General features: G+C 43.1%; 1 protein-coding gene across 1 annotated transcript; it reads left to right on the forward strand.

The window, feature by feature from the left end:
* Window positions 1-217: 217 nt before the first annotated feature.
* Window positions 218-2,517, forward strand: LOC145007446 (putative F-box protein At3g10240). Its single transcript, XM_078966383.1, has 2 exons — window positions 218-450; window positions 1,384-2,517. The coding sequence occupies exons 1-2, from the start codon at window positions 292-294 to the stop codon at window positions 2,515-2,517; spliced, it is 1,293 nt and encodes a 430-aa protein (XP_078822509.1). The 5' UTR covers window positions 218-291.
* The last annotated feature ends 18,392 nt before the right edge of the window (window positions 2,518-20,909 follow it).

A 20,909-nucleotide genomic window follows, 5' to 3' on the forward strand; every position in this document is an offset into this window, starting at 1 on the left:
TTTTGGATAATTAATTCAAAAAAACATTTATAAAGTTACAAATATAATATCTAAGTTTCTAAAACAACAATTGTTTATAAATCTATTGTTAATTGTTATTACACCTATTAACAATTAAATAAATATTTATTATGCCTATTATTGTTTCACCCAAGTATTAACCTAGTATCAATATATGTGTAAGGGTCGGCCCATTGTTGATTTTGGCAGTCCAAAGGCGTAGAACAAAAAACAAGCTGATGGAGAAATATATGGAACAGAAAAACGTTGTAATCCGATAATCACGAATTCATGATTAAAATCCCTTCTTTCTTCACAGAATCACGCCTATCAAAGTATCAATCGATCGATCGGATTCTGTCAAGATTTTCGCTCTCCTCTTTATCCCAGTTCTCACTTCTCACCAAGGCCGAATTTGCTGTTTTCAGTTTCTTAATTCTCCTACTCGAGGTAACTTCTGTTTTTGCTTTAATTGAATGATAGATAAGTTTCATGTTTGGGAAACTCTGTCTTTTGATTAAAGAACATAAATCATGTTTTATTTTTCATGCGTAATTCTGATTTATGCTTTTAGTTCTTAAGGCTGAAACTTGAATTTCTAGTGGATCGGTGAAAAACAAAGCCATGACCTTTTTTTTTTGGTACAAAGTACAAACAACTATTGTTTCCAAATCTCATCTTATTACCTTATACATTAAAACAAATAAATCATGTCATAATAGCTTGCAAGAAATGAATGCTGCTCAATCAGAACCATCAATAACAAAATAAAATAAAACAATTTATTGTTTAGTGTGTTCACTATAGTTATAACATGACACTCATTATACTCTTTCCAATTTTGAAAATATCATCCTACTTATATCAAGTATGACATCTACTAATTTGGATTTTTTGCTTTTCTATTACAGCATTCTACATTCTTTTACTACAATATGACACCTAAAATAGCAATGTAATTTTTTTTTTATGGATTTAGTTTAAATGGAGAAATATCAATGTAGTTTATATTCGAGATGTTTTATTTGACACCATTCAGTCATAAACACCTAGAATAACAACATAGTTTTTGCTCATAAATATGTTTTATTTGAAGTAGTTTGTTTTCTTTTCATGTTTTTTTGGACTTAACTCTAGTAAAGAAATACCAACATACTTTATACTCAACACCTTTTTGACACAATGTGGACAGAAACATATTTGTGTGTGTGTGTATATATATATATATATATATATATATATATATATATATATATATATATATATATATATATATATATATAACCATGCTCATTACTTTTTTCATTTTTTATTAGTTTTGACTTAATAATTTTTTATTAGTTTTTGATTGCAACTGATTTTTATCTTGTTGGAAAAATGCAGATGTCGGAATATCTATGCGAAGATTTGATTGTTGAAATATTTACAAGAATAGCACCGAAATCCCTCCTCCGATTTAGATCACTCTCTAAATCGTTATATACTTGTATTTCTACCCTTGGTTTTATACGCATGCACACTCTTATATCCCCAAAAAAAATCCACTTCATTCATCTAATTAGCGATGACAAAAATGAAAAACAACAAGAATTCTTTTACACATCACATGGAGAGGAGGAGGAATTGGCATTGTATTTGTGTCCCAAACGTGGATACATTGATATAACAACAGAAGTCCCGTTCCCTTCTGGCGCACCTATTGGTTCATGTAATGGAACTTTCTGTTTGTGGACTAAAAAAGGTTTGATTCTATGGAACCCTTCAATCAGGCGCAAACTAATCGTGCCTGAATTTCCTCAGAGATCTGAACCCTTTACGTTGCGAGGGATTGGGTTTGGATTCGATCCAATCAGTGATGACTACAAAGTTGTCCAGACATCACATGTCAAAGGCAACAATTCATTTGTTTATGCTGTCAAGAGTGGCACATGGTGTGAGATTGCTTCCCCTAAACATCAAAATCAGATTCAGAGTATCCGTTACGATTCCTTTTTTTTCAATGGAGTGTTGCATTGGGTGACATATATTAATCAAAGAGAAAAGAAAACCGGATGCATTAGTTGTATACTAACATTCAATTTGAGCACTCATGTTTTTGATATGATTCCAGTGCCTATGTCCGTTCGGATTTGGGTGACATCGGGACTAACAACCATGCAAGGTTCTTTAGCTTTGATTTCTTGTAATGATGAAATTAGTGAAAGTTGGATTCGGGTATGGAGAGATGCTTCGTGGTCTGTGGTTTTTAAATTGAAAACAGATCAACTTTTTATTTTAGGTGTTTTGGAATTGCATCCGCAAGCTTTGTTGCTCAATACTTTCTCTCATGGGCTCCATGTTTATAATCTCAAGACGGGGGTGTCATCAAGAGTAGGCGACTTCAATGCTGCTTCAAGTTTACGTAACTTTTATCAGTGTGTTGAAACCCTTCATTTGTTAGACATGGGGGAGACTATTGCTGAAACGGAACTACATAACTACTATGAAAGAATAAAAAATAACAACATTACATTTTGAATTTTGACGCATTTTAATTACCATTTTGGTATTTGTCATTGGTACAAAAGTTTTTTTTTTTTAGTGAATAAATTAACATATATGTAATTTCCTGCCTGTTTGCCAATAAAAGAGATATTATTGAGGGTAAAATTGTTGATGATTGATGATCACATCAAGTAGAATATACCGGTAAAATCATATATGAGTGCATTTAGAACTTCATATATCATCTGCGTTTAGAACTTCATATATGATCTGCATTTTGTCGAGCACCTACTAGGTGTCTGTGCTATGAGCGCATCTAAACCACTCAGCATATTATCATATTTCAGAACCTGGAAACAAGCAAACTGGTCACACAACTATAAATAGACTAAATTAAACCCTCAAGTTCTTAAAGCATCAAGTTTTACATGAGCTTGGCTCGTGGTGGATTTAAAATGCTCGAGCTCGGCTTGGGCTCGACTTGTTTGTCAGACCTGCCTAAATGCGCCTAACCTCGGCTTAGCTAATAGTCAAATATCAAGCTCATTTGTGTTTTTAAGCTTGATAAAAAGTTTGGTTATCATTATTTGATATTTAATATTTAATTATTAGTAGACTACAGTGGATCATGCATAGCAATGTTATATCTGATCCATAGTAATGTTATATCCTCTAGATCTATGGATGTAGGCTTCAAAAAAATTGGTTTTATCCTACAAAAGGGCTTAACGGCGCAACTTGTTGCCCGTTCGCATTTTCATTCGTTGTATGATGATAAATAATAAAAGTATTATTAGTTATAAATTAATATATAAAATTAAAATTAAAACATATATTATATAAATTTGCATTGGCTTGTTTAGGTGTGACAACCCCAAATCTATTGCCGCTACAAATCTCATCTTCACTAACGGAATGCGTCGATATATGTTATTTTTCCGTAATGTTGGAGTCGTCAATAAACAAATCTCTAGTTATGTATATGTCCCGATATTATCATAAGTAATTATAACTTGTAAGTGTTAACCCCGTTTAACTAAATACAGTTATATTACTTTTCAACCACTTCACCCGGGTAAAAGGTTTTGACCCCATTAAACTTTAGCATTGGGTAGCCGTGTACCGGGTGCAATACCCGAGACATATATAAGCAAATGAACACCACTTTTAAGCCTTTTACCACTCATTCACTCTCTCTCTCTCACTACTTTCTCTCTCTAGATCCGAACCCGACTCCAAAACCGCGAATTCCGGCTTCCAAACGTAAGGGTTTCTTCCCTACCTTGTTCTAATCATAGTCTATAACATTTAGAGGCCAAAAATCAAAGAATTTAGTGGATCAAAGGGATTTTACAGCCTAGGAAGCCCCTTAGGCCGTAAACACCTAAAACCTTGCCAAAACCCCCATTTTTCCTTCCTTTAAGCTTGTGTACTAATTAAGGGATTTACCTAGGTGAGTTTGGACATGAAAACACAAGAATTTGAAGCCTAAAAAGGAGTTTACGGCCCAATCTCATGCTTAGGCCGTAAACACCCAAAAACCCTTGAAAAATGTCCCAAAAACTCATCTAGGGCATGGAGTAAATTAACTATGAACCTTGGAAATGTTTAAGGCCACTAAACAACACAATTTAGGGACAAAAAGAGGAGTTTACGGCCAAGAATAGTCTTGGGCCGTAAACACCCAAAAATGTTGCCAAAAAGTTCCTAAAACCCCACCTAAGGCCTTCATAAATTTATCTAAGGTGTAGGAGAGTGTTTTGGACCATTTAACATGCCATTTTGAAGAACAAAATGGAGTTTACGGCCCAAGCACAAGCTTGGACCGTAAACTCCCCAAAATGAGGATTTAAACCCTCCAAATTAGTCCAAGAAACTTGCTAGGAATTTAGGGAAGTGAAATAAGGCCTTAATTTGCAATTTTGGAGGACCACATGAGTTTACGGTCAAGCCTAGGGAGCTTACGGCCGTAAACTCCCAAGGAGTGGCCTTTGGGCCGTAAACTCTAAGGGAGTGAACTCGTGGGCTTTCCCGTAAACTCCTCTTGGCCTTGTACCACTCCCGGGAACCCCTTATAGGCCCTAAAACCCCGAATTGATGCTAGAATGCCTAAATACTCTAATGAAAAGTATAAAAATGATTAATTTCTTGTAAAAATACATATTTCATATGACATTAGGGTCCTAAAAGGTGCACAAGTCGTTATTTGGTACAAAACGCTCAACCGACTCTTTTACCCAATTACACGATTTCAGGTGAGTTCATACCCCTTAAATGAACCTTTCAAATGTTTTATATGTTTTAGGGGGGGATACAAGTTGATTATACATGTTTATGGAAAGTTACACAAGACAATTATTCATGTTACGAGAAGTAATCACATGTGATTCACTACCCGTAGTTCATCTTTCAATCTAGCCTTTGTCATGAGGAGGCGAAGGTCCGCATTGCATCCTGTCTTCTGAAGGAAAAAGATCTAGACTGGTGGGAGGAGGTTGGGCACGCCTTGGGAGGTGAGGCGATTAAGTTGATGACTTTGGAGGATTTTATGGCGAGATTTCAAGCTGAGTTTTCACTTGTGATTGAGGTCCAGCAGTTGGCGAGGGAGTTTCAGGACCTTCGCCAAACTACTGAGACGGTAGCAGAGATCATTATTATGTTCCATAAGAGGGTGTTATTAGTTCTGTAGTATGTGGCATATGAGGAGATGATGAAAGCGAGGTACCACGCGATAACGTGAGCCAGAGTGAGGGAGATTGACTTGGAGATGGAGAGGAAGTGGAAATTGGATTAGGTTCAAAGCTTAGAGGGTTCAAGAAAGAGGCCCAAGGTTTTTGACTTGAGGACGAAGGGCCAGTAGGGCCGAAGCCGCTACGGTAAGTGAGACAATATGCACAATGGGGCGTGCAGGGTGGGTGGTTTTGGCTGCTTCAAGTGCGGTAAAACAGGTCATTTTAGAAGGGATTGCACTTACACCACCACCACCTAGGTATTTGATCTGATTTGCTTTCATTTCAATCAGAGGGGCCATAAGAAGGCCAATTGCCTGAGTTTAGCAGCAGTAGGACCAGTTGCAGTACCTGCTCCTGCAACCTTATGGATTGCAGATGGACTGCAGAGCAAGGAAGAGGCGCATGTTGTGAGGAGTAGGGCTTTCCAGCTGACAACCGAGGAGGCTTGTACATCACTAGATGTGTTGACTGGTATGTATCTTCTCCGTATCTCTTTATTTATGTTGATTTTCTGCTTATATCTGTGTGGTTTGTTTTAGGATCGTTGATTGTGAACGGTATCTCTACTTTGGTATTGTTTGATTTGAGGGCTACCCGACCCTTTGAATCTCTTGACCTTAGCAAGAGGTTTGTCGATGCTCCGGGGGAGCTGGATTGTAGGCTAGAGGTTGATACTGCCGACGATTGTCCTGTACGAGTATCTAGGGTTCATCGGGGTTGTGTCTTGAAGTTGTTCAGCGAGCAGAATCCGATCAATTTGGTTGTTATTCCCCTGGATGAGAGCAAGGTTATTTTGGAGATGGATTGGTAGAGCTCTAATGGGGAAATGATTGATTGCGAATAGTAGTTAGTGTGTATCCGGGCCCTAAGTGGGGGAGAGTTGGTGATTCTGGATTTGTTTCCTATGTTATGGATACTCGAGAAAAGCGTAAAGAGACTGTGGTTAATGTTCCAATTGTTCGGGAGTATCAAGATGTAACACCGAAAATTTTCAAAACAAATTTTTCAATTTTTATAAAACATAATTCCATTAATATTCATTAAACAACCATTTTAATTATCCAAACAAGACAATACAAATCCCAAGATCATGATATCAAGCTCCGAATGTGTGTGTGTACGGATCAAGCCGGCGCCTTCCCGCGGTCGTCACTAGTACCTGAAACAATAACATCAACACTGTAAGCACAAGGCTTAGTGAGTTCCCCAAAATACTACATATAACACATATTAGCCACTCGAGGCTATAACTCTGTGGGTCCGTGCACCCAAACTCTGTGAACCCTCAGGTTCTAACTCTGTAAACCTTCCGGTTCTAACTCTGTAAACATGCACAACATCAAACGCATAGAAGTAATGCAGTACAAGACATAACATACATAGCATACAAATACTCTATCACATAACTCTGGTTACCTACTCAAGGTAAAGTATAGTGAGAAGACTCACCTCGCGTGTCTCGGTAAATCGTAACCCTGAAATCGCTAATCACTCGACCTGTCGAGCTGTCGTCCCCCTATAGCACAATATACCTCTAATTAACACTTTCCCAACTAGGGTTGACCACACTATAACAAGTCAATCTAGGTCAACGCTGGTCAACGGTCAACGGTCAACTTTGACCGGACTCGGCGAGTACCTAGGCGACTCGGCGAGTCTGGGCGTGTACACCAATTTCCCTGGAATCCTCCCTTGACATGTCGAGCATTCCCTCAACTCGACGAGTTCCACCTGGCACTAGTTGTGGGGCCACCACGACTCAACTCGCCGAGTCTCAAGAACAACTCGGCGAGTCCAGTTAGACTCAGTCCACCTGTCCATTCTGACTCCCCCTTGACTCACTGAGTCCACCTTTCCTAACTCGGCGAGGCCACTCACAGTGTGGTCGGGCAACATTCATGCTACTCGCCGAGTCTGTTCTTCGGACTCGGCGAGTCCATGCCATTCACTGACTCAATCTTTCTCTAAAGGTCAGATCCAGTTCATTAATCCATAGATCCAGTCCCTCCAAGCTCATTTAGCACGTAAAGTTACAATCTTGATGCACATACAACCTCTTTATGACCATATATGATGTTTATGACTCAAATACTACAACACAAGGTCAAAGACTCTATTGTCACTCATAAAGCTTGATGAGTGAGGCTTTCTGGACCTCTATGGATCCAGATCCATGGCCTCAACTCGAAGAGGGAACCAATGGGCATCAAATCATCCCATAAATGACCACCACAAGCCTTAAATTGCATCATGCTTCACTAAACAGAAAATGGTCCGAGATAATACCTCTAGAGTGATGATCTAAGCTCCAAATCCACGAAATAGCAACCTCCTTTGCTTCCTCTTGCCTAGGGTCTCCTTCTTCTTGCTAAATAACACACACACACAAGATCAAGAATGGCTCCTTTCTCTTCACAAATAGCTCAAGAACACAAGGGACACTCACTGAGGGTTGGGTGAGCACAAATGACGGCCATAAGGCCCTTTAAATAGGCCTCAAACCCGGAGATTTAGGGTTTCATTACACAGCGCAGACTCGCCGAGTCCATATCCTGGACTCGCCGAGTCCAGGCGCACCAATGTTCAATTCCGCGTCTCTACTCGGCGAGTCTGAGCTCCAACTCGCCGAGTCCCTCTCACAATATGACAAAATTAGATTTACAAGATACCTGGTAAAATCCGGATGTTACAACTCTCCCCCACTAGAACTAGACTTCGTCCTCGAAGTCTCGCTCTAAAATAGCTCCGGATGCTGCTCCCGCATCATACCCTCCGGCTCCCAGGTCATTTCTGATCCCTTCCGATGTTGCCACTGTACCAATACCAGAGGTACCTCCTTGTTCCTCAAAATCTTGATCTTCCGATCCCTAATAGCCACTGGTCTCTCAGCATAATTCAGGCTTGCATCTACCTGAATATCCTCTAATGGAACCACTGCCGACTCGTCGGCTATACATTTCCTCAACTGCGATACATGAAAAGTGTTGTGAATCTGCCCCAATTCTGCTGGTAACTCCAGCCGATAGGCTACCCGGCCTACCCTTTTGATCACACGAAACGGACCTATAAACCGGGGCCCCAATTTGCCCCTCTTCCTGAACCGGATCACTCCTTTCCAAGGAGAAACCTTCAGGAGAACAAGGTCGCCGACCTGAAATTCCAGCTCGGACCGGCGTCTATCCACGTAACTCTTTTGTCGGCTCTGAGCGGTCAATAACCTCTGTCTGACCAGATGTATCTGCTCTGTCGTCTGATTCACGATCTCTGTACTGCCCATTACCCTTTGCCCAACCTCTCCCCAACATATGGGAGTCTGACACCTCCTACCATACAACAGCTCAAAGGGCGGCATACCGATGCTCGAATGATGGCTGTTATTGTAGGAAAACTCCGCCAAGGGCAAATACGTATCCCAACTACCCCCAAAGTCCAATACACATGCCCGAAGCATGTCCTCAAGTGTCTGAATCGTCCGCTCACTCTGGCCGTCGGTCTGGGGGTGGTATGCGGTACTAAAATGCAGCTTAGTACCCAACTCCTCATGAAATTTCTTCCAGAAGCGGGAAGTGAAACGCACATCGCGGTCTGAAAGGATCGAGATCGGCACCCCATGCTGAGATATAACCTCCCTCACATAAATCTCTGCCAACTTCTCCGCCGAAGAACTCTCATTGATGGCAAGGAAGTGAGCGCTCTTCGTCAACCTATCCACAATCACCCAAATTGCATCGACTCCTCTGGCAGTCCTTGGCAATTTGGTGATGAAATCCATAGTGATCTGTTCCCACTTCCATTCGGGAACCTCCAATGGCTGCAACTTGCTATGCGGTCTCTGGTGTTCGGCCTTTACCCTTCGACAGGTCAAACACCTCTCGACAAACCATGCGACATTCCTCTTCATACAAGGCCACCAATACTCCTTCCTTAGGTCCAAATACATCTTTGTAGCCCCGGGATGGATTGAAAATCTCGATCTATGAGCCTCCTCCATCAATGTAGTACGTGTACCGCCTACAAACGGTACCCAGATCCGGCCCTGATAAGTCATAAGGCCTCGACTATTCGATACGAACTCCGAAACCAACCCAACGACCCGCTCTCTCTTCTGCATCTCCGGACGCACAGCCTCGGCCTGTGCCCCACGAATGGCGTCCAGAACTGGAGCTATCACAGTCAGTCGCAAACATACATTTCGCAGTGGAGCACTCTCCGCCCTGCGACTCAACGCGTCGGCTACCACATTAGCCTTGCCCGGGTGGTAAAAAATCTCGCAATCATAATCCTTGACCACATCTAACCACCTTCTTTACCGCACGATTTACAACGAACCCCATACAAGTAGTGCCGCCAAATCTTGAGGGCGAACACCACTGCCCCCAACTCCAGATCATGTGTGGGGTACCTCGTCTCGTGAGGCTTCAACTGCCTCGATGCATATGCTATCACATGTCCCTTCTGCATCAGTACTGCTCCCAGTCCTAAAATCGATGCATCACAGAATACCACAAAACCCTCCATCCCTTCCGGAAGAGCTAATACCGGAGCTTCACACAACCTCTGGCGAAGCGTCTCAAAGGAGGTCTGCTGCTCGGGACCCCATAGAAATGTAACACCCTTCCGGGTCAATCTGGTGAGTGGAACCGCAATCTTGGAGAAATCCTTAATAAACCTCCGATAATACCCTGCTAACCCAAGGAAACTCCGGATCTCAGAAGGTGACCTTGGCACCTCCCACCTCATCACTGCGTCAACCTTGGCCGGATCGACCAATATCCCCTTCTGGTTAACGAGATGTCCCAGAAACTGGACCTCCCGCAACCAAAAATCGCACTTGGAAAACTTTGCATAAAGTTTCTCCGATCTCAAAACTCCAAGAACCTCCCTCAAATGCTCCTCGTGCTGCTCTCTAGATCTCGAATATACTAGAATATCATCAATGAACACAATCACCGACCGATCCAACATCGGCCGACATAGCCTGTTCATGAGGTCCATGAACACAGCCGGGGCGTTGGTGAGCCCAAAAGGCATCACCACAAACTCATAATGCCCATAACGCGTCCTGAATGCCGTCTTCTGGACGTCCTCGTCCCGTAATCTCACCTGATGATAGCCTGACCTCAAATCAATCTTGGAGAACCAAGATGCTCCCTGTAACTGATCGAATAAATCGTCGATCCTCGGCAACGGGTAACGGTTCTTGACCGTCAGCTTATTCAGTTCCCGATAATCAATACACATGCGATGCGAGCCATCTTTCTTCTTCACAAATAGGATGGGTGCTCCCCACGGCGAGCTACTCGGCCGAATAAACCCCTTCCCCAGCAACTCCTGAAGTTGCGAGGATAACTCTTGCATTTCTGGAGGCGCAAGGCGATACGGCACCTTAGCGATAGGCGCGGCTCCCGGAACCAAATCGATACCAAACTCCACTTGCCTCACGGGAGGCACACCTGGTAACTCTTCGGGAAAGACATCTGGAAACTCACGCACCACCGGAACTTCATCCACCGAACTCGGTCTCTCGGAGATCACTCGCGTATCCATCACATACGCCACAAAACCCTTACAGCCCTACTGTAGACACTGCCTCGCCCTAGCAGCCGAACAAAAGGCTGATCCAGAACGTGTACCCTCACCGTAAACCGAAAGAACTCCCCCACTAGGATCTCGTATAGTCACCAGCTGATGCTCGCAATCGATAACCGCGCCGAATCGGCTCAACCAGTCCAAACCCACTATAACACAAACATCACCCATCGCAATAGGAATCAGGTCGATCGGGAACTCAACCCCAAAAATCTCCAATACACATCCCCGGAGGACCTCCGTGGCACAAATCACTCTGTCGGTGGCTATGGAAACCCGCAGGGGCCGACTTAGTGTCCCACGACTAACACTGATATGCTGACTAAATGTCAAAGATACAAAAGATCGACTCGCACCCGAGTCAAATAACACTAAAGCAGGTACAGAATTCACAAGGAAGGTACCTATGCATAGCATAATATAAGCATAATATTTCGACACCATAAATAAATAATAAAAAGAAAGCGTACCAGCCACAACGTTGGGTGCAACGCGGACCTCTTCCGCAGTCAGCTGAAAAGCTCTCCCCCGAGCCCTCGGTGCCTCGGCCTTCACGGGCCGACTCTCTGTAGTAGTAGCTCTGATGGCGGCGGGAGCAGACCCCTGAGATGCTCCGCGCAGCAGCGGACACTCTGCCTTCCGGTGTCCGGTCTGGTTACAGTGGAAGCACACTGTAAACCCCTTGGGGCAGTCCTTGGCCATATGCCCCTCCTTACCACATTTGTAGCAAGACCCCGCTCGACAGACTCCATCGTGACCCTTGCCGCACTTTCCACAAGTGCGGCCCTTCTGGCTCCCGGGTCGGGGGTCAGCGGGCTTGGCCCGCTTGGCTGCCGGCTGGGACTGTGCCGGCCGCCGATCCCTCCCCAGAGACTCTGCCTCCTCCCTGGCCTGAGTCTCAAGCTCAATCTCCCTCTTCCGAGCATTTGCCTGAAGCTCGGCAAATGTCCGATACAAGGAGTTCGCAGCGAACTCCCGAATATCCCGTCTCAAAATACTCAGGTAGCGGCTCATACGTGCCTACTCGGTGGACACGTGCTCAGGGCAGAACATCGCCCTCTCATGAAACATCCTCGTGATCGCTGTAACCGACTCGGTACCCTGCTTGAGGGTCAGAAACTCCTGTGCCAGACGCTCCTTTCCACCTGGGGAACGTACTCGTCTCGAAACATGGTAGTGAACCTCTCCCAGGTCACTGCCGCAAGCTCAGTAGGCGTGAAGTGCACCGTCACAAACTTCCACCAGTCCTTCGCTCCCAAGTGAAGCTGGTTCAGCGCGAACCGAACCTTCAAATGCTCAGGGGATGAGCAAGTGAAGAAGCACCCCTCCATATCAGATATCCACCTCATAGCTGCCACCGGATCCTGCGTACCATCAAACTCCGGTGGTTTGGTGTTGCTGAACTCTCGGAACAGTGTCGCATCACCTCCCTGGGGTCTCGCCGCAGCGATCGCTGCGGTAGCCGCTGCAACAGCAGCCTCAGTAAGAGCGGCATAACGCTCGTCAAATGTCTCAATCAGCGCGGTCTTGATAGACCCGAACATCTCTGGTATCTCAGCTCTGATGACCGCAGCCACCTCCTCATGAATGATCTGTCGAATCTCCTCATCACTAGTTCCGGCACCCTCCGGCATGTGTCGTGTCCTCACCATGATCAACCTCTGAAATACAACATGTGATAAATTAGAATTCACTCGAACATTCTCACACCCGACAATCTACCCCTCCTTGATTCTTGGTGTCCCAAGATTCTTATTTAGACTGTGTACCGCACCGGTGCTTTCAGTAGTACGGGCCCAATACTACTGTCCGCACCGTCTCAGTACACACCCCAAATCTTCCTCTTCGGATCCCAATCCCCAAGTACTCTATTATACTTAAATCACTCTGTAACAGGTCTCACACAAAATCCTAGCTGCTACCTAATTACTCTCAGCATCTCATAGCAGCTCACCCCTCCCTTGGCTAAGGCATCACAAAACAGGCCACTCTAGTCCTATTAGCAATACCTAGCCTACTCTAGCATGCAAATACATCACATTAATAATAATTATCACATAATATAAAGGTATTTTGGGAATTCACCGTTCGGGCGCTGGCTGATCGTACACACGTTTCTTCCTGGAAAATCCTTTACTCTTAGAAAACTTTGGTTTTATTTTGAAATATCTCTTCAATTCCTCAGTTTGAGTTCAAATACCCCCGAAGGTGTACCCGAATCCCTCAAACCAAGGCTCTGATACCAATTTGTAACACCGAAAATTTTCAAAACAAAATTTTCAATTTTTATAAAACATAATTCCATTAATATTCATTAAACAACCATTTTAATAATCCAAACAAGACAATACAAATCCCAAGATCATGATATCAAGCTACGAATGTGTGTGTGTACGGATCAAGCCGGCGCCTTCCCGCGGTCGTCACTAGTACCTGAAACAATAACATCAACACTGTAAGCACAAGGCTTAGTGAGTTCCCCAAAATACTACATATAACACATATTAGCCACTCGAGGCTATAACTCTGTGGGTCCGTGCACCCAAACTCTGTGAACCCTCAGGTTCTAACTCTGTGAACCTTCCGGTTCTAACTCTGTAAACATGCACAACATCAAACGCATAGAAGTAATGCAGTACAACACATAACATACATAGCATACAAATACTCTATCACATAACTCTGGTTACATACTCAAGGTAAAGTATAGTGAAAAGACTCACCTCGCGTGTCTCGGTAAATCGTAACCCTGAAATCGCTAATCACTCGACCTGTCGAGCTGTCGTCCCTCTATAGCACAATATACCTCTAATTAACACTTTCCCAACTAGGGTTGACCACACTATAACAAGTCAATCTAGGTCAACGCTGGTCAACGGTCAACGGTCAACTTTGACCGGACTCGGCGAGTACCCAGGCGACTCGGCGAGTCTGGGCGTGTACACCAATTTCCCTGGAATCCTCCCTTGACACGTCGAGCATTCCCTCAACTCGACGAGTTCCACCTGGCACGAGTTGTGGGGCCACCACGACTCAACTCGCCGAGTCTCAAGAACGACTCGGTGAGTCCAGTTAGACTCAGTCCACCTATCCATTCTGACTCCCCCTTGACTCACTGAGTCCACCTTTCCTAACTCGGCGAGGCCACTCACAGTGTGGTCGGGCAACATTCATGCTACTCGCCGAGTCTGTTCTTCGGACTCGGCGAGTCCATGCCATTCACTGACTCAATCTTGCTCTAAAGGTCAGATCCAGTTCATTAATCCATAGATCCAGTCCCTCCAAGCTCATTTAGCACGTAAAGTTACAATCTTGATGCACATACAACCTCTTTATGACCATATATGATGTTTATGACTCAAATACTACAACACAAGGTCAAAGACTCTATTGTCACTCATAAAGCTTGATGAGTGAGGCTTTCTGGACCTCTATGGATCCAGATCCATGGCCTCAACTCGAAGAGGGAACCAATGGGCATCAAATCATCCCATAAATGACCACCACGGGCCCTAAATTGCATCATGCTTCACTAAACAGAAAATGGTCCGAGATAATACCTCTAGAGTGATGATCTAAGCTCCAAATCCATGAAATAGCAACCTCCTTTGCTTCCTCTTGCCTAGGGTCTCCTTCTTCTTGCTAAATAACACACACACAAGATCAAGAATGGCTCCTTTCTCTTCACAAATAGCTCAAGAACACAAGGGACACTCACTGAGGGTTGGGTGAGCACAAATGACGGCCATAAGGCCCTTTAAATAGGCCTCAAACCCGGAGATTTAGGGTTTCATTACACAGCGCAGACTCGCCGAGTCCATATCCTGGACTCGCCGAGTCCAGGCGCGCACCAATGTTCAATTCCGCGTCTCTACTCGGCGAGTCTGAGCTCCAACTCGCCGAGTCCCTCTCACAATATGACAAAATTATATTTATAAGATACCTGGTAAAATCCGGATGTCACACAAGATGTGTTCACGGATGATTTTCCTAGAGTGCCTCCGGAGAGACATATGGAGTTTTGGATTGACATGGTTCCTGGTGTGGCTCCGATAGCCAAAGCACCTTATTGATTAGCTCCCTTAGAGATGCAGGAGTTGTCTACACAATTACGGGAGCTGTTAGACAAAGAATTTATTCGGCCGAGTAGTTCGCCATAGGGAGCGTCGATCTTGTTTGTGAAGAAAAATGATGGATCACATTGGATGTGTATCAATTACCGGGAGCTGAATAAGAAAATGGTGAAGAACCGTTATCCACTCCCAAGGATTGACGATTTATTTGACCAACTTTAGGGTGCATCTTGGTTTTGCAAGACTAATCTACATTCGGGTTATCATCAGATGAGGGTCAGAGAGGAGGATACGTAGAAGACGGCCTTCCGAACTTATTATGGTCATTACAAATTCATGGTGATGCCCTTTGGGCTTACCAATTCTCCAACCTCGTTCATGGATATCATGAATCGCATATGCAGACCCATGTTGGATCGGTCAATGATTTTTTTTTATCGATGGCATCCTAGTCTATTCTATGACCTAGGAGCTGAATGAGGAGCTTCTGAGGTAGGTATTGGAGACCTTGAGGAAGGAGAGATTGTATGTGAAGTTCTCCAAGTGTGAGTTTTCGTTGTGCAAGGTGTAGTTTCTAGGGCACCTTGTCAACCAAAACAGTATTCCGGTCGATTCGCCCAAGGTTGAGGCGGTGATGAGATGGGAAGTTCTGAAGTCTCCATCTGAGATTCAGAGTTTCTTTGGTTTGGCAGGTTACAATCGGAGATTCATTTAGGATTCCTCCAATATAGCGGTTCCATTGACTCGATTGATGAAAAAGACCATCACATTTCGTTGGGGCCTGAGTAGCAGGCAACTTTTGAGACCTTAACACAGAAGTTGTGCGAGGCGTCAATTCTGACCCTTCCAGAGGGTGTTTGAGGATATTATGGTTTATTGTGATGCGTCGATCATGGGTTTGGGTGTAGTTCTGATGTAAAGGGGTCTCGTTACTGCTTACGCTTCGAGGCACCTGAAGCCTCATGAGGCGAATTATCCTACACATGATTTGGAGTTGAGGGTTGTGGTGTTTTCCCTCAATATTTGGCAACACTACCTCTATAGGGTCCATTGTACTATTTACATGGATCACAAGAGAATGAGGTATTTGATGGATCAACCGAATTTGAACATGAGACAACGTAGGTGGTTGGATGTGGTGAAGGATTATGATTGTGAGATCCTTTACCATCCGAGGAAGGCCAATGTGGTGGTCGATGCTCTCAGCTGCCAGGTGCAAGGTGGTCATGGTTCCAATAAGAGATATGTGTTTCAGGATGATTGTGAGATCTTTTACCATCATGTTCTGACAGATCTGTTCTAATTGGGGCTCGATGTCGGGCGAGGCCCGATGGTTGTCGGGCATGGCCCATCGTATGTTAATATGTATGTTATAAGGTGTTTGGGGAACTCACTAAGCTTCATGCTTACGGTTTTCAGTTTATGTTTCAGATACTTCCGAATTGAAGGGGAAAAACTCGGGATGATCGCACTACACACACCATGACCTCCTTTTATTTGACTTTGATGTATTAAGAAGAATGATAGATATACTCTTATTTTCTTTTAAGGTTTTATGAACACGTTTTGGATGATGGTTTTACTATTACTAAAATAAAATTTTTGGTCTTCAATTTTGGGATGTTTCATTTGTGATTATGGTTTTGTAGTTTAAACATTTCTAGGTACTTCCAGTGTTAAACAGAAGACCCCGATTTGATCACACTGCATCCCCTGAAGATTTATTCCGTAATGTTTATTTATGATATTAGTCTAATGTTTTGATAATACTTTTACTCTAATCGTCTTTTGAGATAATGTATCAATGGTTTTGACTTATTTAATATGAAAATTTTATTCCGTAATTTTGGAACGTTATATATATATATATATATATATATATATATATATATATATATATATATATATATATATATATATATTCAAAGCTTCTTCATCTTTTGTTGCCCCATGTGTTGTTGACTTATGGATTGTAGGATGTTAGACCCTGCAGTCTGTGTTGTTGAGATTATGGTGGTTGTTGTTACTGAGATATTTCCCGTATGGCTTTCAGGATTGTTGTACACAAAGCTAGGTTGTTTTGGCTATGTACGCCTTTGTTAAGTTGTCGAGAGAGTCAGCAAAAAAACAACATGAATGAAAATTGGATAGGTTGCACCTACTTAGCATTGGTTAGAGATGGGACTAACTGTTGGGTTTTAGCCATAAGAACTTTCCTATGTGCGCATGCAAAACCCTATTGCTTGGATCTAGGCTTTCTATCAAACATGCTTTTGATTCCAAGACTTCTAATGGCTAATTAGGTTAAACAATAACAATAAAACAGATCTAGAATCATACCTTTGAGTTCCTTGTTGATCTTGTTGTCTTGGAGCTTCTAGAGTCACAAATGTCACTCCTCTAATGGTTCACAAACACCAATAGCAAGCAAGATGATTTAGGAGAGAGGAGAGGGGAGGAATTCGGCCAGAGTAACCTTGCTTAAGGCTTTGTGTAAGTTGTCCACGAATTCCACACCCCAAGGGCCTATTTATACTTGTAGACTCCTTAAGGGTTTCACCCTAAACCCTAATTGGATAACTTAGACTTTAAGTTGATCCATATCCTTTCCTTGATAACCCTATGGACGATTTTGGCTTATCCAAGCCCTAGAAATCGTCCATCCTATCTAGGATAAGGATTTATAGTCTAAAGTGTAACTATCAAACAATTGACAGTTTATACCCTCTTATTTAATTAATCTCTTTAAGTCACCAAATTAATACCAATTAATCTATGACTTATATTAATCAAATAGCTAAATATTATTCCTTATAATATTTACTCTCTCTTAACAAATCATCCTTCAAGTTGCTATGGTGAAGGCAACCCAAAAGGACCATGCACCACCGAATATAGTTATAGCCTTAGACACTATTCCAACAGTCTCCCACTTGGATAAGTCTAGTAACTATACAAGTACAATTCGGTTTGCAATCGTAGCTCTCAAAGACGCTGTCAACTCTGATCTAATCAATCTTGTCCTTTAGATAAGGGATCTTACAGTCCTCTGTTAGATATCATGCTGACAATCCTATGGAATGGTTAGTCTAGCATTTTATTTCTCGATCTTCGATTTATTTGACATAGAACTTAATCAAACACATCAATTCAGTTCTGACCGGGCCCGGCACATAAGTCAAATCAAATCATCGAGTGGCCAAGATATCTCTTCTATCCTCTTAGGATAAAATTTACAGATAAACTTCGACTTATATGCATTTACTTATTCATTAACCAACTATACACAACAATGCGTTTTATAACATCAAGTTACTGATGCGTTTTCGCATTATCAATGCACAATCAATTGACAAATAATAAACCATATATCTAGGTTTTAAGACCATATGATATTATCGTCTCGCGATCACCTTTTATATCATATTCCATATGGTGATTCCAGCAAGCGCGGGTTTATTCCAATGCCCAAAACCATTTCGCAAGCACTCATGAACGTTGCAGCAACTTTTACTATGTCTAACACCACTTAGACACTCTACACACCAATTCATGACAATCTTCATTCATATCTACTCCCAACATATGAACGATTGTGGACCATTTGAATAATTCGATTATTCCTAATAAATTCAATTATTCTGGAAGTCAAAACATGCAAAGTGAAACAATAGTTAAACAACTAACATGTGATAGTAACTTTACTTATAAATAAAACTCCTTTTATTTAATCATCAAATGTCAATTACATTTATCTATTATACGTTTCTAAACTATCTAATCTATGCTAATATCATCCTTCAGCCCAATACTCCTAGCATGCTGCAAGTGCTTAACCCTACTCAGTCCCTTCGTAAGTGGATCTGCTGGGTTATCTTCTGATGATATCCTCTTCACTACGAGTTGTCCTTCTTCTACACGATGTCTAATGAAGTGATATTTTCTGTCGATATGACGAGATCTACCATGATCCCTCGGTTCCTTGGTCAAGGCAACCGCACCTTCGTTATCACAGAAAATCTCTACGGGCTCCTTTATGGCTGGCACAACTCCAAGATCACCAATGAAGTTCTTCAGCCATATTGCCTCCTTCGACGCTTCGCTTGCTGCGATGTACTCTGATTCGCACGTTGAATCAGCTACGGTTTCCTGCTTGGAACTTTTCCATGTCACTGCTCCCCCATTTAGGGTAAAGACCCAGCCCGACTGCGAACGATAGTTGTCCCTGTCGGTTTGAAAGCTGGCGTCACTATACCCTCGCACCTTCAAGTCATCACTCCCTCCAAGGACTAAGAACCATTCTTTCGTTCTTCGAAGGTACTTAAGGATGTTCTTCACCGCAATCCAATGTGCTTTGCCAGGGTTCCCTTGATATCTGCTAACCATGCTCAAAGCGAAGGCTACATCAGGGCGAGTACAAGTCATAGCGTACATGATTGAGCCAACTGCGGAAGCGTATGGTACTCGGCTCATTTCTGCTATCTCGGCTTCGGTACTCGGACTTTGAGTCTTACTCAACTTGGCATTTCCTTGTATCGGTAGTTCTCCCTTCTTTGAGTTTTCCATACTAAAACGTTTTAGTACCTTCTCCAAGTAAGTATTCTGACTAAGTCCAATTAGTCTGTTACTTCTTTCTCTTACTATCCTTATTCCCAATATGTAAGAAGCCTCTCCGAGATCCTTCATAGCGAAGCACTTCCCGAGCCAGGACTTAACCTCCTGCAGAGTCGGGACGTCGTTTCCTATGAGTAATATGTCATCGACATATAGAACGAGGAAGCTTACTACACTCCCACTGGCTTTGACATATACACAAGATTCGTCTTCGCTTCGTATAAAACCAAACTCTTTGACTTTCTCATCGAAGCAAAGATTCCATCTGCGAGACGCTTGCTTAAGTCCATAAATGGACTTCTCAAGCTTACACACTCTATTCGGATGCTTCGGATCCACAAACCCCTCTGGCTGAGCCATGTAAACATCCTCAGCCAACTTTCCGTTAAGGAAGGCGGTCTTGACATCCATTTGCCAAATCTCATAATCATGAAATGCGGCAATTGCTAGCATCACTCTAATAGATTTAATCTTCGCAACTGGCGAGAAGGTCTCATCATAGTCAACTCCGGGAGTTTGAGTAAAGCCCTTCGCAACCAATCGCGCTTTGTATGTGTGTACGTTTCCATCCACGTCGGTCTTCTTCTTGAAGATCCACTTGCACCCTACGGTCTTACGTTCGGGCACGTAATCAACCAAATTCCAAACTTGGTTATCGTACATGGATTGGATCTCGCTATCCATCGCCTCTTTCCATTTCGCAGACTCCGGGCCTGCCATGGCTTCCTTATAGCTATTAGGTTCATCAAGATTTATTAGTGTACAATCACTAATATACGTGTCCCCTTCGGTAGTAATATGAAAACCATAAAACTGGGGTTGAACTCTAAACCTATCGGAACGTCTAAGAGGTAAGGATTCGTCAATCGGTTCAACCGGAGTTTCCTCCTCGGGTTGAACGCCAGCGGTAGAGGTTCCTTCATCTATCGACTCTTGAATCTCTTCAAGTTCGATTTGCCTCCCACTGTCTCCTTGGCTTATGAGTTCTCGCTCTCGGAAAACTCCTCTCCTCGCAACAAAGATAACATTATCTTTCGGTCTATAGAAGAGATATCCAAAGGAAGTTTGCGGGTAGCCGATGAAAATACATCGCTCACTTCGAGGTTCAAGCTTGTCGTGAGTATCTCGTCTTACGAAAGCCTCGCAACCCCAAACCTTGATATGTGCCAACGAGGGAACTTTCCCCGTCCACATCTCGTGAGGTGTTTTGGCAACCTTCTTGGTAGGGACTCGGTTAAGGATATGGGCGGCAGTCTCTAAGGCATACCCCCAAAAGAAGATAGGTAGCGAAGCACGACTCATCATAGAGCGAACCATATCCAATAAGGTTCGATTACGCCTTTCTGCCACACCATTCAATTGTGGTGTCCTAGGAGGCGTCAATTGCGAAACTATTCCACACTCCTTGAGATAATCG

The sequence above is a fragment of the Lactuca saligna genome, chromosome 7 (genome assembly GCF_052625555.1).
Source record: "Lactuca saligna cultivar CGN05327 chromosome 7, ASM5262555v1, whole genome shotgun sequence".
NCBI classification, from domain to species: Eukaryota; Viridiplantae; Streptophyta; class Magnoliopsida; order Asterales; family Asteraceae; genus Lactuca; species Lactuca saligna.

Bases quoted from the DNA above. Each gene is read 5' to 3' on its own strand.
- LOC145007446 (XM_078966383.1), top strand. From the start codon at position 292: ATGATTAAAATCCCTTCTTTCTTCACAGAATCACGCCTATCAAAGTAT. The intron at 451-1,383 runs GTAACTTCTGTT...GGAAAAATGCAG, and splicing joins TCTTAATTCTCCTACTCGAG to ATGTCGGAATATCTATGCGA.